Source organism: Hemitrygon akajei, chromosome 6 (genome assembly GCF_048418815.1).
Source record: "Hemitrygon akajei chromosome 6, sHemAka1.3, whole genome shotgun sequence".
Taxonomy (NCBI): Eukaryota; Metazoa; Chordata; class Chondrichthyes; order Myliobatiformes; family Dasyatidae; genus Hemitrygon; species Hemitrygon akajei.
In genome coordinates this window covers 46,500,411-46,522,556 of record NC_133129.1, presented here as the reverse complement: position 1 = coordinate 46,522,556, position 22,146 = coordinate 46,500,411, and the positions used below count along the sequence as shown (strand labels likewise).

The following is a 22,146-nucleotide window of genomic DNA, read 5'->3' as shown; positions in this document are numbered from 1 at the left end:
TTGCTTCAAGAGCTCGTGATGTAGTTTGTCTTATAAATAGTAAAGGGGAGAAGTCATTGGTGGTAAGTATGTTGATAACACTTGAAAGGAGCTCTGTTTCAGAGCAGAGGATAAATCAAATAACAGCTTTTGTGAGAAAGATACAGCAATAATAAAGCATAATTTTAATATTGCTGTAGATAGGGTAATTCAAAATAGAAAAGATATCCTTGGGAAAATGATTGGAAAAAAGTTCTTGGAACAAGAGATAACTGCTTTAGATTGGCGGTTGTTGATCAGGGATAGTCAGTATAGCTTTGTTAAAGGGGATCCTGTATAATTAATTTGATTTAAAATTTGAGATGAAGTGTGCCACTGAGGGCTTTGAAAATAACTCACATGGGAAACTGGTCCAAAAGCTAAAAAGTGCCAGGGGAGTGAGGTGAGCTTTTAAAATAGAGGCATAGATAGGATGGATAACTGGAAACATTTTCCCGTGGCAGAAATGTTTTGAGACAGGTCACAAAGGTGTAAGTGAGGACTAGGAGGTTTTAAGGGGATCTGAGGAAGAAGCTTTTCCACTCATGGTGGTTGCAGTCTGGAATGCACTGCCTGAGAAGCTAATGGTGGTAATTACTCTCACATTTAAGGATCAAGACAGTGGCATGCAAAAGTTTGAGCACCCCTGGTCAAAATTTCTGTTATTGTGAATAGTTAAGTGAGTAGAAGATGAACTGATCTCCAAAAGTCATAAAGTTAAAGATGAAACATTCTTTTCAACATTTTAAGCAAAGTTAGTGTATTATTTTTGTTTTGTACAATTTTAGAGTGGGGAAAAAAAGGAAAGGAGCACCATGCAAAAGTTTGGGCACCCCAAGAGATTTGAGCTCTCAGATAACTTTTACCAAGGTTTCAGACCTTAATTAGCTTGTTAGGGCTATGGCTTGTTCACAGTCATCATTAGGAAAAGCCAGGTGATGCAAATACCCTGACTCCTCAAACCTTGTCTCAACAATCAGCATCCATGGCCTCCTCTAAGCAGCTGCATAGCACTCTGAAAATTAAAATAAATGATGCCCACAAAGCGGGAGAAGGCTATAAGAAGATGGCAAAGTGTTTTCAGGTAGCCATTTCCTCAGTTCGTAATGTAATTAAGAAATGGCAGTTAACAGGAATGGTGGAGGTTAAGTTGAGGTCTGGAAGACCAAGAAAAGTTTTCAAGAGAACTGCTCATAGGATTGCTAGAAAGGCAAATCAGAGCCCCTGTTTGACTGCAAAAGACCTTCAGGAAGATTTAGCAGACTCTGGAGTGGTGGTGCACTGTTCTACTGTGCAGCGACACCTGCACAAATATGACTTTCGTGGAAGAGTCATCAGAAGAAAACAATTCCTGCATCCTCACCACAAAATTTAGCGTCAGAAGTTTGCAAAGGAACATCTAAACAAGCCTGATGCATTTTGGAAACAAGTCCTGTGGACTAATGAAGTTAGAATAGAACTTTTTGGCCTCAATGAGCAAAGGTATGTTTGGAGAAAAAAGGGTGTAGAATTTAATGAAAAAAAACCCCTCTGCAACTGTTAAGCACAGGGGTGGATCAATCGTGCTTTTGGGCTTGTGTTGCAGCCAGTGGCACGGGGAGCATTTCACTGGTAGAGGGAAGAATGAATTCAATTAAATACCAGCAAATTCTGGAAGTAAACATCACACTGTATGTTTAAAAAAAAAAGAACTGAAGATGAAAAGAGGATGGCTTCTACAACAGGATAATGATCCTAAACACACCTCAAAATCCACAATGGACTACCTCAAGAGTTGCAAGCTGAAGGTTTTGCCATGGCCCTCACAGTCCCCTGACCTAAACATAATTGAAAATCTGTGGATAGACCTCAAAAGAGCAGTGCATGCAAGACGGTCCAAGAATCTCACAGAACTAGATGCCTTTTGTGAGGAAGAATGGGCACAAATCCCCACAAACAAGAATTGAAAGAATCTTAGCTGGCTACAGAAAGCGTTTACAAGCTGTGATACTTGCCAAAGGGGGTGTTACTAAGTACTGACCATGCAGGGTGCCCAAACTTTTGCTTCGGACCCTTTACCTTTTTTGTTATTTTGAAACTGTAAAGGATGGAAATAAAAAAGTAATCTTAAAATATTAAAGAAATGTGTCATCTTTAACTTTATGCCTTTTGGAAATCAGGTCATCTTTTACTCGTTTAGCTATTCACAGTAACAAATTTTGACCAGGGCTGCCCAAACTTTTGCATGCCACTGTAGGTATTTAGTGGTTGATGTGCTCATGATGGGTTTGAGAGCTTGCTTCCATGCTGTGTGACAAAATGTAGTTAATAAGATGAGCAGAAAATGCCAGATACAGTTTAGTTCAGAAGAAATTGAGATAATGTATTTTAAAAGGACAGATAAGTCTAGGCTATGACATAGTGCGTGCTAGCAAATATTGAACAACAGAGGGACCTTGGTCTAAGGATCCTTGGAGGCAGGAGCAGAGGCGATTAAGAAGGCACAAGAACTGAGAGATGATGGTGCAACTACACAAATCATAGTTAAACCGCTGCTTGAATGTTGTGTTCTGTTCTGGTTGTTGCTTCGTAAGCAGAATATGATGATAATGGAAAGGCGAGAGGAGATTCACCAGGACATAGGCGGGGATGGAGTGTTTTGGGTAAATGTTACTGTTTACGTTTCCTACAATCTCCTTGCAAACCAGAGAATTTGGATTGTGCAGCCATACTTTCCCTCGTACTGTGGGAGCTCTTCAGTGCCCGTTTCCTCTTCTGGTTCTCGGCTACACTTGATCATCCTGTTCATCAGTGACCCTTGGGGTAAAGGTCTGTTGTTTAGATTGTAGAAGGCTTGGCATAGTGCAGTCAGCCATCCCCGTAAGGTGTGAGTTGGTGTCAATAAACAAATCTGTTGCTTTAAAAGTGCATTCATTCTTTCGATTAACCCTGATGCTCGAGGGTAATAGAGTATGTGGTACACCCAATGAATTCCTCTACTGGCAGCCCAGTCTTTCACAGCTTCATCTGTTATCTGACTGTATTTCTTGAGGGTCCCCATAACAACCAATTATCTCCTGTAATCCCTTCAGTGTGAATAGGAGTCAACCATGGTAAATACTTAAATCGTTGCTGCTGTGGCAGGGATCCGATGTAATCAACCTGCCATACCTGGGCTGGACCAGTTGCCTTTTTAATGTGGGCAGTCAGCTTCTCTGGGGTGCTCTTCTTTTGACCTGATAAATACCACACACATTAATAACTTCTTTTGCTATGTGTACTGTTAGTCATATACCTGGTTGTCTCACCCATTCCGTTGTGCCATCCACTCCCAAATGACCAGCCAAATAATGTGCCCACTGTCCCATCGTACAAAATTCAGGGTTGTTGACCTGACATACCCAAATTAACTGGTCCACTTTATTATTTGTTGTTTCGTATGGCAAAGTGTAGCCTGGGAGGGGCAGACGTGAGTCTGTCCATTTAGAAGCCAGGGTTGGATCACTCTTCATCTGGCGTCTTGTCCACAGCCATTCCAACATGGGTGGCCCTGAGTTGGCATCACCTGATGGAGTCCTTAAAGCACACAGACCTCCACACGAAAGCCAACATGTTGATCCGGGGTTATGGAGGAGTTTATTATTAAAGGCAGGGGATAAAGAGGCTTCTTTCTGGTGGTGTCTAAATGGAAAAACTGATTTTCATTTGTTAGCCACTGTAGATCTTTTCCCAAAGTGTCTGTCTCCACAAAGACTTTCCCTGTATCTGCCAGCTTTGCCGTTGCCACCCTGTCATCCACACTGCCATTCCATTCATAACCGTCCATGAGTCTGTGTGTGTAAATGCAGCTGACTTATTTCTTGCTGCATTGGTAAGGTGACTGCTGCCAGTTGAGCTGGCTGGCTGGCGGGAACTGCCCTCTTCCTGCTGTGGCAGAACTGCACTTGTGACTGAGTTCGGTATAGCAGCTCCCCACCCCTGGACACTGGCTTTCCAGTGATTGGATTGGATCTGTCCATAAACTTCAGACACCCCCAAGTAATAGGAGAGAGAGGCACTGGAATGGGGGGGGGGGTTTCTGTCCACTGGTATGTGGGCTACAGTTTTGTGTGATTTGCTGACTCTCTGTGAGCCCTTATTTGCCTGTTCTGTGATGTACCAGTTCTGTTTCACAATAGAGGCTTGCTGCACCCTTCCCACTCTGTTAGTGGAGCTCTCAGAGCACGCACATCACAATGGGGAGGTCAGGTCTTGTGAGGCCTCCATATCCACCAATGCCCAGTACAGGCTAGCAGCTATCTTTCAAAGGATGTGTATCTTCCAGCTGCGTCAGGCAGGGTGCAGGACCAAACCTCTAGGGGAATGTTCACCCCATTCTGCCTTTGCCATACACTCCATACAGCAGTTTTGTAGCTTAAAAGACAGTCTGGGCAAATGAGGAGCCATAGGCAGGGCGTGAGCCATTGCTTTCTTAGCAAGCTTGTGTGCCTGTTGTTGCTCCAGTTCCACTTACAAAAGCTACGTTTCTTCCTAATTGCTTTATATAAGGATCATAACAGGACAGTTTGGTGTGTATGCACCGCCTCTGGTAGCCCAATAGCCGTGAACCTTTGGGGCTCTTGCTTATTAGTGGTGGGAGATATTTCATTTATCTTATTCCATACTTTGTGATTATTTAATGTCCTGACACCCAGTGGATATCCAACAACTGGACAATCTGGCTCAGCCTGTGTGCTTCCTGTGGATTCACCACCCATTCTTGGTCCTTCGCGTGGCTTACCAGTATGCCAGGGCTTCAGCTGCCCCTTCCTCGGTGGATCCTCTTAGCATGATGTCATGGATAAAGGGCATTACCTATACATCAGGCAGCAGAGTACACTCATTGGGGTCTTGCACCATCGGTCCACGACAGAAGGCTATGCACTTATCCCATGAGGCAATCTGTTAAAAGTGTACTATCTGCCTCATGGACTCAAATTGATTCTGTGAGTCTGACGATATGGGAATGGAAAAGGTAGTGTTGGCCAGATTATTCTAGTGCACCATTTTGCATCTCCCGGTGACATTCTTTCCACTAAGTCACTATGTCCGAGACAGCAGTTAACGATGGGCATGTTTCTTTAACTGGCCGTAATCAACTTTCATCCTCCAGCTGCTGTCTGATTTCTTCGCTGTAGGGGTTCCCAACTTTTTTTTAATGCCATGGGCCCCTACCATTAACTGGGGGACCGTGGAATCAGGTTGGGAATTCTGCTTTACTGGCCAGAGAGGACTGTAAACTCAAGTTGCACATCTGAACACACCTTGTTTTTATAGCTGTGCTATGGAGTCTCTGACCATTGTATGTCCCCCTGTCAGTACTGCTTCACACAAACCATGGAACTTGATAGATAGATAGATAGATACTTTATTCATCCCTATGGGGAAATTCAACTTTTTTTCCAATGTCCCATACACTTGTTGTAGCAAAACTAATTACATACAATACTTTTCTTTCTTTTCAAATCTTTTTATTGATTTTAAGAATATAACATAAGTAAAATATAAGTACAAAAAACATTTGAGAGTACACAATAGATTCATTAATAATCAATTATATATTATCAATGTAAAAAGTCTCCCAAACTTATAATATTAATATGAAGGATTTAAGACGAAAAGCACAAAAAAAAACCCCAAAAAGAAGAAGAAAAAAAAACAATATATAAAAAAAAACTAACATGGGCAATTGTATAATGTTAAGTACATACAGTAGTGCCAATGACTCCGAACCTCCATTTATACAATTCAGGATGGTAACAATAAGGTTCAGGATCAGACCATTTAACTCGCATGAAAATGTTGAATAAATGGTCTCCAAGTTTCCTCAAATTTAACTGAGGAGTTAAAGACCACACTTCTAATTTTTTCTAAACTCAAACAGGAAATGGTTTGAGAGAGCCACTGAAATACAGTTGGAGGATTAATTTCTTTCCAGTTCAATAAAATAGATCTTCTAGCCAATAGTGTAACAAATGCAATCATTCGCTGAGAAGAAGCAGATAAACACATATTATCTATCATAGGTAGACCAAAAATTGCAGTAAAAGGATGTGGTTGAAGATTAATATTTAAAACTCTTGAAATGATATTAAAAATATCCTTCCAATAGCTTTGTAAACAAGGACAAGACCAAAACATATGAGTCAATGTAGCAATATCAGAATGACATCTATCACAGGTTGGATTAACATAAGAATAAAATCGAGCAAGTTTATTTTTAGACATATGGGCTCTGTGTACAACCTTGAATTGTATTAGAGCATGTTTAGCACAAATAGAGGATGAGTTTACCAATAATAAAATTTTTTCCCATTGCTCAGTAGATATAGGGCAATGCAATTCTTCCTGCCATTCCTTCTTAATTTTTTCTGATATATCCGGCTGTATCTTCATAATCATATTGTAAATGATAGCTACTAAACCCTTTTGATAAGGATTAAGAGTTAGAATTCTCTCTGTAATGTCCAATGGACATTCTTTCGAAAAAGACTTTAATTCATTATATAGAAAATTTCTAATTTGTAAGTATCTAAAAAAATGGGTTTTAGATAAATTGTATTTGTTAGATAACTGTTCAAAGGACATAATGTTATCATCCAAATACAGGTCACGAAAACATTTTATACCTTTTGTTTTCCATAGGAAAAAAGCCTGATCTATAGATGATGGCCGAAAGAAGTAATTAGATATTATAGGACTTGACAGTATAAACTTATTCAAGCCAAAAGATTTACGAAATTGAAACCAGATTCGTAATGTATACTTAACTATGGGATTAGTTATCTGTTTATTAATTTTGAGTAACGAAAAAGGAAGTGAAGATCCTAAGATTGAGATCAATGAGAAATCTTGCACAGATTTACATTCCAAATTTACCCATTGTGGGCCAGCTACTGTAGTCAATTCTTGTGTCCAAAATATCAAATACCGTATATTAACTGCCCAATAGTAAAATCTTAGGTTTGGTAAAGCCAAGCCGCCCTCCTTCTTTGACTTCTGTAAATATTTTTTACCTAATCTAGGATTTTTGTTCTGCCACAAATAGGAAGATATTTTAGAGTCAACCATATCAAAAAAAGATTTAGGAATAAAAATTGGTAATGCTTGAAATAAATATAGAAATTTAGGTAATATCATCATCTTAATGGCATTAATTCTGCCTACCAAAGACAAAGATAGTGGGGACCATCTATTAGCAAGTTGCTTAATTTGATCTATTAAGGGGAAAAAATTAGTTTTAAACAAATCTTTATGTTTTTTAGTAATTTTAATACCTAAATAGGTAAAATAATCTGTAACGATTCTATATGGTACATGATTATAAATTGGAATATACATATTTAATGGAAAAAGTTCACTCTTATTAAAATTCAATTTATAACCAGAAAAATTACTAAATTGAGCAAGTAAAGAAGAAATAGCAGGAATAGATTTTTCAGGATCAGATATATATAATAATAAATCATCCGCATATAATGATACCTTATACATCGTCTCTCCACGGGTAATGCCTAAAATATTGGGTGATTCACGAATAGCTATAGCCAAAGGTTCTAAAGCAATATCAAATAATAAAGGGCTCAAAGGACAACCTTGTCTTGTACCGCGAAATAATTGAAAGAAAGGGGATTTTTGATTATTGGTAAAAACCGAAGCTAAAGGTTTATGATATATTAACTTAATCCATGATATAAATTTTGATCCAAAATTAAAATGTTGCAATGTATTGAATAAATATGACCATTCGACTCTATCAAATGCTTTTTCGGCATCCAAAGAGATAATACATTCAGGGATTTTAGATGTAGAGGTATAAGCAATATTAATTAATTTTCTAATGTTAAAAGATGAATAGCGATTTTTAATAAATCCGGTCTGATCCTCAGAAATAATCCGAGGTAATATATTTTCTAATCTAATAGCTAAAATTTTACTAAAAATCTTAAAATCCGTATTCAGCAAAGATATAGGTCGATAGGATGCACATTCAGTCGGGTCTTTATCTTTTTTAAGAATTAAAGAAATAGAAGCTTCATAAAAAGATTGTGGTAGTTTACCTATACTTAATGCATCTTTAAAAATTTTACAAAGCCAAGGAGAAAGTATAGAAGAAAAGGATTTAAAAAATTCTATGGAAAAACCATCTGGACCTGAAGCTTTACCCGAGTTCATTGAAAAAATAGCCTTTTCTATTTCAGACTCGGTAATAGGTGTATCCAAAAATACGTTATCTTCAACAGTTACTTTTGGAATATTCAATTTCCCTAAAAATTCATTCATAATAGAAGAGTCCTTAGTACATTCTGATTGATATAAGGAATTATAAAAATCTTGAAAGGCTTTATTTATCTCTTTATGGTCAATCGTCAAAGTACCATCTTGTTTACGAATCCTAGTAATTTGTCGCTTATCTGAAGCAATTTTCAATTGATTAGCTAGTAGTTTACCTGACTTATCTCCATATGTATAAAATTGAGCCTTCGATTTAATTAACTGACTTTCAATCGAGGAGGTTAATAGTAAACTATGTTCCATTTGGAGTTCCACTCTTTCTTTATAAAGTTCTTTACTAGGAGTTGATGAGTAGATCTTATCAATTGCCTTAATTTTATCAACTAATGTTAATATTTTGGAATTAGTTCGTTTCCTAACTCCAGCAGAATATGAAATAATCTGTCCACGAATATATGCCTTAAAAGTATCCCATAAAATTCCACTAGAGATCTCTGCTGTAGAATTTATTGAGAAAAACAAATCAATTTGCTGTTTAATAAAGCTAATAAAGTCAGAGTCCTGCAAAAGAACAGGATTAAGCCTCCAACTTTTCGTACTAATATATGAATCCGTCACCTTAATAGATAACTTCAAAGGTGCATGATCAGATATGGTAATTGAGTCATATTTACAATCCATGACGTCTGTAAGTAAATGCTGATCAATGAAAAAGTAATCAATTCTTGAATAACTATGATAGACATGGGAAAAGTATGAAAACTCTTTGTCATTAGGGTGTAAAAAACGCCAAATCTCACAAATAGCTGAATCAACCATAAAGGAATTAATAAGAGAAGCCGATTTATTCGGCAAAATTTGAATGGGCTTGGACCTATCCATCACAGGGTTTAAACAACAATTAAAATCTCCGCCCATTATCAATCTATATTGATTCAGATTGGGAAAGGATGTAAATAAACATTTAAAAAATTCAGGACAATCAGTATTTGGAGCATAAACATTAACTAGAAGAACTTTTTGATTACAAAGTAAACCAGTAATAAGCAAAAATCTACCGTGCGGATCTGAAATTGTTTCATGATGTATAAAAGCAGTAGATGAGTCTATGAAAATAGACACACCTCTCACTTTAGCTTGCACATTTGAGTGGTACTGTTGGCCCTTCCAGAACCTAAACAAGCGCTGACTATCCATCTTCCTTACATGAGTCTCTTGTATAAAGATAACATTAGCATTCATTCTATGGAATACATTGAATACTTTTTTCCATTTGATCGGATGATTTAAACCATTAGTATTCCAAGAAACGAAATTAATAGTCTTAACCATCATGACAGTATATATTATAGTTAATACATAAGTTCGAAAGAAAAGTGAACTCATGAACCCGGAAGAAGGAAGTAAGTTCAAAAGGAAACCGGAAGTCATAGCACTGCAGCCATTTTTGTAGTTTCATATGCGCCCAAAAAATAAAACTAAGCGAAAAGCAAGCAAAAAACAAAAAAATAAAGAAAAATCCCCCTCCCACCACCCTTGAAACCCCAAGAAAAAAGCCAAAAAAGGCAAGCGAGCGAGCTAATACTAAAACTACCCCCATGTCTCAAGACGGCAACTCGAACGTAATAGAGTTAAGAAAATACACACAACCCACATTATAAAAAGGGTTAATACTATAAAAGTTAAGATATAAAATTAGTGTTATAAATGTATATAAACAAAAAAGTTAAAAGAAAAGAATTAAAACAATAAATAAAAGTTTCAAACTTTCAAATACATCAAAACAGTTATGACGCTCCAAACACTGGAGTCAGTCGGGAAGAAGAAACGCCATTTTTTTTTCCCTCAGTCTTAATATTCAGATGTTAAAAGTATAAAAGAAAGCGTATATCGTTTTTTATTTTAAAAAAAAAGAAAAACAAAAGAGAAACCCTAATCGGTCATTTTCAACGCAAATAGATTAATAATATGAAAAACTATAAAATCGGCATAAACCTAGCAGGAAAAAAAAAGAAAGCTTTAATCGTATATAAAAAGTATATGCAAGCCATATAAAAAAAAAGGACCCATATATCAAACCATAATAGATCCAAATCTATAGGCTAAATTACACTGATCAGCCCAATAGAATGTCATTGATCCAGGAAACCTTGAGCATCCGCAGGCGATTTAAACAGCCGAACAGTTCCATCATCCAGGGCGACTCTCAGATGTGCTGGGAATAACAGCGCTTGCTTGTAGCCTTTCTGGTGGAAATTCGACATAACCGATCTGAAAGCCAGCCTAGCCCGTAATACTTCTGGGCTATAGTCTTCCAAGATACGAAACTTGAAATTTTGATGGATAATCATACCTTTTTTACGAGCCACACGGATCAAGCGATCTTTGATATGAGGATAGTGAATCCTCAAAATTATGTGCCGCGGCTTCGAACTTGAACTTGCATAAAATCTTGTTACCCGATGTGCTCGATCAATTATTGGGGGGGGATCCAGGACCTCTTTGCCCAGGACATCCACTAGAAATTTAGAGAAGAAAACGGTAAGATCACCGCTTTCAAATCCTTCCGGGATCCCAATTAACCGGAGATTTTGCCTTCGAGAGCGATTTTCCAAATCCGTAATTTTAACTTTATAACGATCCATCTGTTGAGAAGTCGAGGTTTGCTCTTCTTGTATCTTTTCAATCATACGATCTTTCTTACGAGCGGCTTCTTCAAGAGCCAAAATGCTTGCCTGTTGTTTTTGTGATTCCAGTGAAAGTTCCAGAAACTTTTCTTCGAGTGATTTCAAACGATCGTCATACTTCGAAAGCCTTTGGAATAATTTTTCCTGCATCTCTTCAAATTTAGCTTCCACAATCTTCGCAACTGCTTCTAAAGTTACCAATTCTTTCGACTGTTTCAGTTCTTTTACTTTAGACATTTCAGCAAGTTGAGAATAATTCAAATAGTTTAAAAAGAAGAATTCAGTATATTTAAACCCCTTTAGAATAAGTTTAAGGGGTGTTTATAGGCTAAAAAACGTAAAAGTTTTGGAGCAAAGCCTAAGTGCGGTTTACTCCATGAGCGCCATCTTGAGACTCCTACATACAATACTTAACTCAGTAAAAAATATGATATGCATCTAAATCACTATCTCAAAAAGCATTAATAATAGCTTTTAAAAAGTTCTTAAGTCCTGGCGGTTGAATTGTAAAGCCTAATGGCATTGGGGAGTATTGACCTCTTCATCCTGTCTGAGGAGCATTGCATCGATAGTAACCTGTCGCTGAAACTGCTTCTCTGTCTCTGGATGGTGCTATGTAGAAGATGTTCAGAGTTTTCCATAATTGACCGTAGCCTACTCAGCGCCCTTCGCTCAGCTACCGATGTTAAACTCTCCAGTACTTTGCCCACGACAGAGCCCGCCTTCCTTACCAGCTTATTAAGACGTGAGGCGTCCCTCTTCTTAATGCTTCCTCCCCAACATGCCACCACAAAGAAGAGGGCGCTCTCCACAACTGACCTATAGAACATCTTCAGCATCTCACTACAGACATTGAATGACGCCAACCTTCTAAGGAAGTACAGTCGACTCTGTGCCTTCCTGCACAAGGCATCTGTGTTGGCAGTCCAGTCTAGCTTCTCGTCTAACTGTACTCCCAGATATTTGTAGGTCTTAACCTGCTCCACACATTCTCCATTAATGATCACTGGCTCCATATGAGGCCTAGATCTCCTAAAGTCCACCACCATCTCCTTGGTCTTGGTGATATTGAGACGCAGGTAGTTTGAGTTGCACCATATCACAAAGTCCTGTATCAGTTTCCTATACTCCTCCTCCTCCTGTCCATTCCTGACACACCCCACTGTGGCCGTGTCATCAGCGAACTTCTGCACGTGGCAGGACTCCGAGTTATATTGGAAGTCTGATGTGTACAGGGTGAACAGGACCGGAGAGAGTACGGTTCCCTGCGGCGCTCCTGTGCTGCTGACCACCGTGTCAGACCTACAGTCTCCCAACCGCACATACTGAGGTCTATCTGTCAAGTAGTCCACTATCCAATCCACCATATGAGAGTCTACTCCCATCTCCGTTAGTTTGTGCCTTAAGATCTTGGGCTGGATGGTGTTAAAGGCACTAGAGAAGTCAGATAGCAGTATTGTAAGAGACTCCCACTTTGTGAGCCCCACGAAAACAGTTCCTTTTAAAATGCCAAACGTGAACTTTTCCTGCACCGTCTGTCCCTGCTGCACATTTATTCCAAATATATTTTCATGTATTACAACTATCAATACTTGGCTTCCATCGGTGGTCCCTCCCCAATAGCCAATCAGATTGTTGTTTTCCGTTCTTGTAGTATATTTCCTCCTCAACCCTCCATTTGCACCAGAGGCCCCTGATACCAGTCAGGATTTCCATTTATAATTAAATGGTCGGCACCTGTGTCTTGTAAAGCATTAGTCTTTGGTCTGTTCCATTCTCTCCACCACAAAATAAGAGTTAAGTAAGGCCTGTGTCTCCTTGATGGAGAGGCTTCATTACTGACTAATCGGGGACCCTGGGCCCACCAGTACGCAAGAGGTTGGGTGGGGGTGAGGTTTTAGATCGGGCCACTGCAAATTGACCTTCGTGCCCCTGATATCCATCATTCTCTCTCTTCCTCTATCATTCTTTGCACCTCAGCCTGGGAGAGGTGCACTGGACACATCGCTTGTTTTATCACAATGATAAATGGAATTATCATTTCCTAAAATGGAAGTATATAAGGCAAAATGCTGTTAGATTGGAATGGGATTGTCTTGAGAAAGTACATAGCAATGTTTTGAGAAAGTTACGGGAGTATAAGTCTACAGATATGACAGTGAAACATGTTTTTCACAGGAAGGCAAGTGGAAGAGAGTTTTGTCCTATGCAAGGTCACGGCTGGTGGCTTGTTCTAAGATAGAGAACAGTACATTGAGTTGGAGAGAGAGGTGAGAGGCTGCATCATTCCACACATCAGCTCAATTAAAGAATAAGTATTAATTTTGATTTGTGTATTTCTACTACTTCTATAGAGATTTGTTTTAACTTTTGTATTGCACATCTCCCAGTTCTAATAGTGTTTTCTTGTGCCTCGAACACGTGTGTTGTCTTCTTTGTTTGCGTATACATATACGAATACCCTGAGCTAATCCAGAACAGAACCCACAACAATTTTTTGTTTACAGGGTATGAGATGGGATTGGATAAGTCGGGTTTGTTTTCCTTGGATTGGAGAAGGTTGTTGGTTACCTGATCGATATTTCCAAGATTATTTCCTATTGGATATTTCCATGATCAAAGGGCATAGGATTAAAATAAGGGATAGGAAAATGACAGGGCATTCAAAAAAGGATTATTTCACTGTCTGAGGGGATGATGGAGGCAGTTTCCTCATGATATTTATGACGTGTTTAGGAAAGCAGTTGAAATAAGGCACAGATGCGAAATTTAATTGAAATAATTGATGTAGACATCTGAACAGCTTTAGAATAGTTTATTATAGGGAAAGGAAGCCCATTTGTGTTTTCAAGTCTTCTTTTGAGGATACAGCACTGGAATGAATAACCAAGCAAACATTTTCTCTTCATCAGTTTAGTACATTTGCTTTTCTTTCTTGAATGACATATCTGATAAGGTATGATACATGAGTCATTTGTGGGCAGTGAACACTTTAGTTTCGCATGAGGTATACTTAATTTTATTTTGAAGTAATTAATTTTTCTATGTTTTATTGTTGAAGGGACGAACAATGGCTATTGTATTTCAATTTTTGATCTTGTACAGGTGCATGAGAAAGGGTGGAATTGGAAGACCAATTGAAAAGCAATGACTTTGTACAAACCAACTTTAATCCAGAAGTACCCAAAACTTGGTGAAGCTGTCACACGAGACACAGTTTACTGGAAAAAGTATAAGGTAGGATCATGATAAATAATCTTTTGGTGCTGGTCAAAGAGCAGATTTATTACATGTGAGCATATTTTTCTTTATTTGTTGGTGGAAGTATTAATATTCACTAATTTGTAAATTAAAAAGGAGAATGTCTGCATCCTTAATTCACTTGGCTGGTTTTCAAATGCCTCTGTAATATATATATATATATATATATATATAATAATCAGAATGCTTCTAATTACAGTAGGAGTATTTAGCTATAACACCAAGAAATATTAAAGAGTTGCCACTTCTGCACACTTCTGAATTTTGAGCAGCCTATTGCAGAATATATAGTTAGTAGAGTTCCACTGAACCTTCTTTGCAAGTTATTTCTCGTTATTTAACTAGAAATTGGTAGTCACTGTCCATATTACTGGATTTTAAGAAGTTCGAAGTATTATGTTGAGGAACTCATCTGAAGCCACATCATTTGTTTGTGAAAGAGCATTTGATGAAAATAGCAATTAGTTTATCCTTGCCTTTTCCTTTTTCAGGCTCCAGTTCAGATCAAAGAGTTTGGTGCTGTGACAAACGTAGATATTTCTTCAGTTGCTCCCTACAACTATGCAGTAACTGCCTCTACAAGGGTGAGTTCAGTATAAGTATATTTAATATCTGGGGAAAGGAAATAGAAACCCTTCCTTTGAACCTGTTCTGCCGTTTAATGCAGTCATAATTGAATAAAGAAATACCTCTAATTTGTCCTAAACAGACAATCCTCCATCCTGTGTTAAACCACTTATTTCTAACTGCCCTTACAAGGAGAAAGATTATTGCATTTTCTACCCTGTCATGCACCTCAGAATCTTTCAAATTATCTCTCATTCTTTTAAGTTATGGAGTAGCGATCTATTTTGCCCAGTGTTTCATCAGGAGTTAGTTCCCCTTCGAATGAAGGCATCTTCAAGGCAAGTCAAATATTTTTCAAACAAGGAAATCGCATAAATTTGTTACCATCAGTTTTGAATGGTAAACTTTGCCATTGATGGTCCCAACCTTGGCTATGAAGGAGGAGGGTTGAGCATGGGGCTAGCAACCCCATCCCATTATTATATATAAAAAAAAGAGCTACAGAAATGCCAACAGAAGTTCCTACGACCTCATTCCTGGGAGAGGAAGGAAGAAGTCTGAAGTCATATGGTGAAAGCAGAATCCACAGGGCCTATCAACTTTCTATCGGCCCAGGACATGGGGGCTCTGGTGACCTGCTATCAGTGGCCTATGCCCCAAGAAAAAGAAGTTTTGAAGGGTTGCTCAGGACCTGATTATTCATGTACTCCAATCCCTAACAATAAAAGCCACTATTTAAACCAGAAGACAACATGAATTTGGTGATGTCATTCTGTGTTTCTTGTAATTATTTCCTGTAAGGTTATCCTCTCAGCAGATCAATCAGTTTGTCAGATTTTAATTTGATTTGGCTCATAGTCATAATTTAACTAAAAAGTAATAATTACCTTGACTATAATGTTAAGATGCTATTCTGTTTGAATGATATCCAAGAAAATTCTAAATCAGAAATCTAACAATCAGTGTTGTTCCATGAGGTTTCAGTTGCGTTTCTCAAAGTTTAGAACCCTTGTTCTAATTTTAAAACATATTGAGCAGTTCCTTGATTGTATCGCTAAGTAAAAAATAAATAGTATTAAAGATTAATACTATTTATTTAAAGGTTAAATAAGATAAATGAAGGTAAGAGTAGATGATTGATGTTAATGGTCTTGCAGTATAGAAATGTTCTAAGGAAAGTAGAATTGTTATGTCTGCTTTGTATTAATGTGCTTTCCTGAATATTCCTTTAGGAGTTTGGTTTATCTGATCATTTGTTGTGCCAGTGAGATTGTAAATCATTAAATTGTACATTTTTGGAAAGAAATAATAGAAATAAATTTGTGCTGTCATAACAGACCTTTGTAGTCACTGGCTGCACTTTAGAGGACTATGGCATAAGATCACAAGAAAATATGAGAGGAGTGTCCAACCTGGCCCTTCACAATGCTCTTAACGCAAGCATGTCCTGCTATTCATTATGACCAGGACTCATCTGTGCTGGTCTCAATTCTTCTTCTGTGACTGTCCCAATTCCTCAAATTTCCAAATATTGGTATATCTGCACTTTATATCTATTGATCTGCCCTTCATCAGCCTCTGGGGCAAAGTGTTACATAGATTCACAACTCTGTTAGAGAAGAAATTTCTCCACTGCTCAGTTTTAAATTGGCCCCTGAGTCTGCAACTATGTCTAGCTATTTATGACTCTGCCACTACTAACAACTGGCAAATTGTTGCAGCGTAGTGTCAGAAACACAAATACGTTATTATGTGACTAGATATCTTGTAGAGGTAACCTATGTAGAGGGTTGAGAATTGGTTAGAAAACCTGAAGTACTTCCTGTTCTTTGAAAAGTGCCGTGGGTGATAGACTCCTGTCGGGCAGTTGCCTGATTTGCGTTATGGAGTGTTAGTCTGGATTGTGTGCTTAGGTCTTCAAACCAATGTTTGAATTCACAGATCCCTGACTTGTAGGATAATTGCCACTTATCCAAACGTAATGATGAAAGAGCACTTGTTGGTGGATATTTTCTTGCATATATATAATTGGTAGAAAATACAAACCCCATTTCCATAAAGTTGGGATATTTTCCAAAATGCAATAAAAACAAAAATCTGTGATGTGTTAATTCACGTGAACCTTTATTTAACTGACAAGAGTACAAAGAAAAGATTTTCAATAGTTTTACCGACCAACTTAATTTTATTTTGTAAATATACACAAATTTAGAACTTGATGGCTGCAACACACTCAACAAAAGTTGGGACAGAGTTAAAATAAGATTGAAAAGTGCACAGAATATTCAAGTAACACCGGTTTGGAAGACTCCACATTAAGCAGGCTAATTGGTAGCAGGTGAGGTATCATGACTGGGTATAAAAGTAGCGTCCATCAAAGGCTCAGTCTTTGCAAGCAAGGATGGGTCGTGGCTCACCCCTTTGTGCCAAAATTCGTGAGAGAATTGTTAGTCAGTTCAAAAGGAACATTTCCCAATGTAAGATTGCAGAGAATTTAGGTCTTTCAACATCTACAATATATAATATTGTGAAAAGATTCAGAGAATTCAGAGACATATCAGTGCGTAAAGGGCAAGGTTGGAAACCACTGTTGAATGCGGGTGATCTTTGAGCCCTCAGGCGGCACTGCCTAAGAAACCGTCATGACACGAAGCTGGGCGGCGGTGTTAGCTGTGAGGAGGATGCTATGACACAAAGCTGGGCGGCGGTGTTAGCTGTGAGGAGGATGCTAAGAGGATGCAGGGTGACTTGGCTAGGTTAGGTGAGTGGGTAAATTCATGGCAGATGCAATTTAATGTGGATAAATGTGAGGTTATCCACTTTGGTTGCAAGAACAGGAAAACAGATTATTATCTGAATGGTGGCCAATTAGGAAAAGGGGAGATGCAATGAGACCTGGGTGTCATTGTACACCAGTCATTGAAGGTGGGCATGCAGGTACAGCAGGCAGTGAAAAAGGCAAATGGTATGTTGGCATTCATAGCAAAAGGATTTGAGTACAGTAGTGGGGAGGTTCTACTGCAGTTGTACAAGGCCTTGGTGAGACCGCACCTAGAATATTGTGTGCAGTTTTGGTCCCCTAATCTGAGGAAAGACATTCTTGCCATAGAGGGAGTACAGAGAAGGTTCACCAGATTGATTCCTGGGATGGCAGGACTTTCATATGAAGAAAGACTGGATCGTCTAGGCTTATACTCACTGGAATTTAGAAGATTGAGGGGGGATCTTATTGAAACGTATAAAATTCTAAAGGGATTGGACAGGCTAGATGCAGGAAGATTGTTTCCGATGTTGGGGAAGTCCAGAACGAGGGGTCACAGTTTAAGGATAAAGGGGAAGCCTTTTAGGACCGAGATGAGGAAAAACTTCTTCACACAGAGAGTGGTGAATCTGTGGAATTCTCTGCCACAGGAAAAAGTTGAGGCCAGTTCATTGGCTATATTTAAGAGAAAGTTAGATATGGCCCTTGTGGCTAAAGGGATCAGGGGGTATGGAGAGAAAGCAGGTACAGGGTTTTGAGTTGGATGATCAGCCATGATCATACCGAATGGTGGTCAGGCTCGAAGGGCCTAATGGCCTACTCCTGCACCTATTTTCTATGTGCTACTGTGACATTTATAGCCACCTGGGCTCGGAAGTACTTCGGAAAACCATTGTCACTTAACACAGTCCGTCACTGCATCCAGAAATGCAACTTGAAACTGTATTACGCAAGGAGGAAGCCATACATCAACTCTATGCAGAAACGCCAGCGAGTTCTCTGGGTCCGAGCTCATCTCAGATGGACTGAAAGACTGTGGAACCGTGTGCTGTGGTCAGATGAATCCACGTTTCAGCTAGTTTTTGGAAAAAACGGGCGTCGAGTTCTCCGTGCCAAAGATGAAAACGACCATCCTGACTGTTATCAGCGAAAGGTGCAAAAGCCAGCATCTGTGATGGTATGGGGGTGCATCAGTGCCCACGGCATGGGTGAGTTGCATGTATGTGAAGGTACCATTGACTCTGAGGCGTATATTAGGATTTTAGAGAGACATGTTGTAATCAAGGTGATGTCTCTTCCCAGGACATCCATGCTTATTTCAGCAGGACAATGCCAGACCACATTCTGTACGGGCTACAACAGCGTGGCTTTGTAGACACGGAGTGCGTGTGTTTGACTGGCTTGCTGCCAGTCCAGATCTATCTCCTATTGAAAATGTATGGCGCATCATGAAGAGGAGAATCAGACAACGGAGACCACAGACTGTTGAGCAGCTGAAGTCTTATATCAAGCAAGAATAGACGAAATTTCCAATTGCAAATCTACTATAATTAGTATCCTCAGTTCCAAGACGATTAAAAAGTGTTATTAAAAGGAAAGGTGATGTAACACAATGGTAAACATGCCTCTGTCCCAACTTTTGTTGAGTGTGTTGCAGCCATCAAATTCTAAATTTGTGTATATTTACAAAATACAATTAAGTTGGTCAGCAAAACTATTGAAAATCTTTTCTTTGTACTTTTGTCAGTTAAATAAAGGTTCACGTGAATTAACATATCACTGATTTTTGTTTTTATTGCATTTTGGAAAATATCCCAACTTTTCTGGAAATGGGGTTTGTACATTACATCCAGTAAAGTGGCCAAATGTTTAATACTGTTTTAATTATTGATGTCTTTTCAGAATTACTTAGAATTATGTGAAGGGTTAGTTGATGCTAAATTCAATATACAATGGATTTCGGTTAATTGGGACACATCGGGACCAGTACATTTTGGCCCAGTTTAGTGGCTACCCCAATTAGCTGAAGTTTTATGGAAATAGTAAAAAAGTTATAAAAAAGACGACTACCATTCATCTGAGTAACAAATTATGCATTTAAATGAAACATGAAACAAATTAGAACACTACTAGTACTACTAGTGGTTGTCTGTTGTATCCAACGCTGACAGAAACCCTGTGTGGAAGAGTTTTTAAAACGGAAAAGCCATTACACTGGGACAATTCCACTCTCTTGGATTTTGGAGTCTGGATCAAGTGGTGTGAGTAGACATTACAACTGGGGTCTTCCCTGGTTGTAGTGAATGGCCATTATTTCTGTGCCTCATCATGCCCTTGGCTCACCACGGGGTTTTGCAGAACTGCCTTCCTGGCTCACTATAGATTTCATCCGCCCAGTCCGCCAGACCTGACTTTGCATGCTAGGATAGGCATGTGCCTATCTCACTGGGATATGAAATCTGTTAGCTATCCTTATCTGGTTTAGCCTGCCTGTTGAGGCAGTGTACAATACTGCTGTGTTGCAGCTGTTACATGCAAACAGCTACTTGGAGCCATGGGTGAGAGCCGAGTATCTGATGGGGACCCAAGGTAACATTTAAGATAATTGTCAATACTTTCAAATTCTTCATAGTTCCTGACTTCTTGTAGTGAAACCATTTCATTTTCACTCCCAGCTGTTTCTGGCATCTCCAAGTCTGAATACGTGAAACTCTTTTGAATTGTCTTGCTGCTTATTTCTCACCAACTATTAGTGACAAAAATCACTTTTTTGAACACAAACACTCATGTAACTGACGTTATTTAACTTGCACGTGACTGATGCTAGTTAGAAAATGTTGTGCATGTATCCTGCCCCAATTAAGTGAAATAGTGCCCCAAATAAATGAAGGGAATACTGGCTATTTTCTCAATTTGTTTTTCTTTAAGAGTTGTCCCAAACAATCAGCTGCCCCAATTAACCAATGGTTCAATTAACTGGAGTCTATTGTGTATAATATAAATAAGAAAAACACTTTGGGAACTTGAATAACTATGCATTGTTTATACTCTGTAATAGTTTGTTTAGCATGATAGACTTGTAAATTAACGTAAGTCTACATCCTTTTGTCCAGATCCACATATATGGGCGATATTCTCAAGAACCAATAAAAACATTCTCCCGATTTAATGATACAGCGTACTGTGGCACATATAGAGATGATGGAAAGCTGCTTGTTGCAGGCTGCGAGGATGGGATTGTTCGTCTTTTTGATGTTGATGGGCGTGCAGCACTTAGACAGTACAGTGGACATACAAAGTAAGTTCTTTCGTAAGATTAGACTTGATAGAAATAGTTAAGTGTGTGCCCAAGAATTATCTGTGATAAGTACTTGTCAATAAACTTCTTTCTTCCTATCTGTTTCATAAAGGCATTATTTTGAAGCTGCTGTGTTCGCATGTCTGTGGCTTCTGATGAGACTCAAAGCCAGGAGATAGAACAAAGCCAGAACTAAAATAAACATTTATTCAGTAAAACCACACAACTACAAAAATCTCAAACTCCACAGTACAGTCCAAGTATGACTATTTAAGTACCGAAAAACATTCAAGATGTTGATACGCACAGCGTCCAATCAGTGAAAGTCAGCCTGAGAGTGATTGTCAGCTGACCAATAGATAGATAGATAGATACTTTATTCATCCCCATGGGGAAATTCAACTTTTTTTCCAATGTCCCATACACTTGTTGTAGCAAAACTAATTACATACAATACTTAACTCAGTAAAAAATATGATATGCATCTAAATCACTATCTCAAAAAGCATTAATAATAGCTTTTAAAAAGTTCTTAAGTCCTGGCGGTAGAATTGTAAAGCCTAATGGCATTGGGGAGTATTGACCTCTTCATCCTGTCTGAGGAGCATTGTATCGATAGTAACCTGTCGCTGAAACTGCTTCTCTGTCTCTGGATGGTGCTATGTAGAGGATGTTCAGAGTTATCCATAATTGACCGTAGCCTACTCAGCGCCCTTCGCTCAGCTACCAATGTTAAACTCTCCAGTACTTTGCCCACGACAGAGCCCGCCTTCCTTACCAGCTTATTAAGACGTGAGGCGTCCCTCTTCTTAATGCTTCCTCCCCAACACGCCACCACAAAGAAGAGGGCGCTCTCTGTAACACCTCCCTGTTGAAGATGATTACCTGTAGGATTTGAGCCAAGGGTTGAATTGGAATGGAATAACTAGCTTATGCTGGTGATCAGTCTCTTAGTGGCCGCCTGCAGTCACTTTCTTGTCGCAATGTTGCTTGCGGCTGTGCTTGTGCTGGTGGTTGGTTTGGTCAGGGTAAATCAAACCTTTCCAGGAGGAGATGAAGGTCCAGCTCTTGTGTTTAATGATCTGCTTGATCAACTTGTGCCTTTGGGAGCATGTAGTTGCAACTAGTTGATGTGGCTATGCCAGTGATGACTTTCTTCGATAACTTTGTAGAGCACTTTCCCCATTCCTTTGACAATCTGACTTGGTACTTAGGGGTCTTGCCCATTGTAATACTATCTGGCCCACATTGCACCTCAGGGCTTGAATGACTTCATCCATTGACCAAGGTTTGTGTGACTG

General features: G+C 38.8%; 1 protein-coding gene across 2 annotated transcripts in view; it reads left to right on the top strand.

The window, feature by feature from the left end:
• Nucleotides 1-22,146, top strand: part of utp15 (UTP15 small subunit processome component) — a 58,829-nt gene that overhangs the window by 1,359 nt on the left and 35,324 nt on the right. The window contains exons 3-6 of one of the 2 annotated variants that reach the window (XM_073048307.1): nt 13,137-13,228; nt 14,064-14,195; nt 14,711-14,803; nt 20,661-20,845. In XM_073048307.1, the coding sequence (XP_072904408.1) occupies nt 14,106-14,195; nt 14,711-14,803; nt 20,661-20,845 (368 nt within the window). In that variant the 5' untranslated portion in view covers nt 13,137-13,228; nt 14,064-14,105. The remainder of the gene's footprint in view (nt 1-13,136; nt 13,229-14,063; nt 14,196-14,710; nt 14,804-20,660; nt 20,846-22,146) is intronic. The other variant, XM_073048306.1, reaches the window with a different exon arrangement.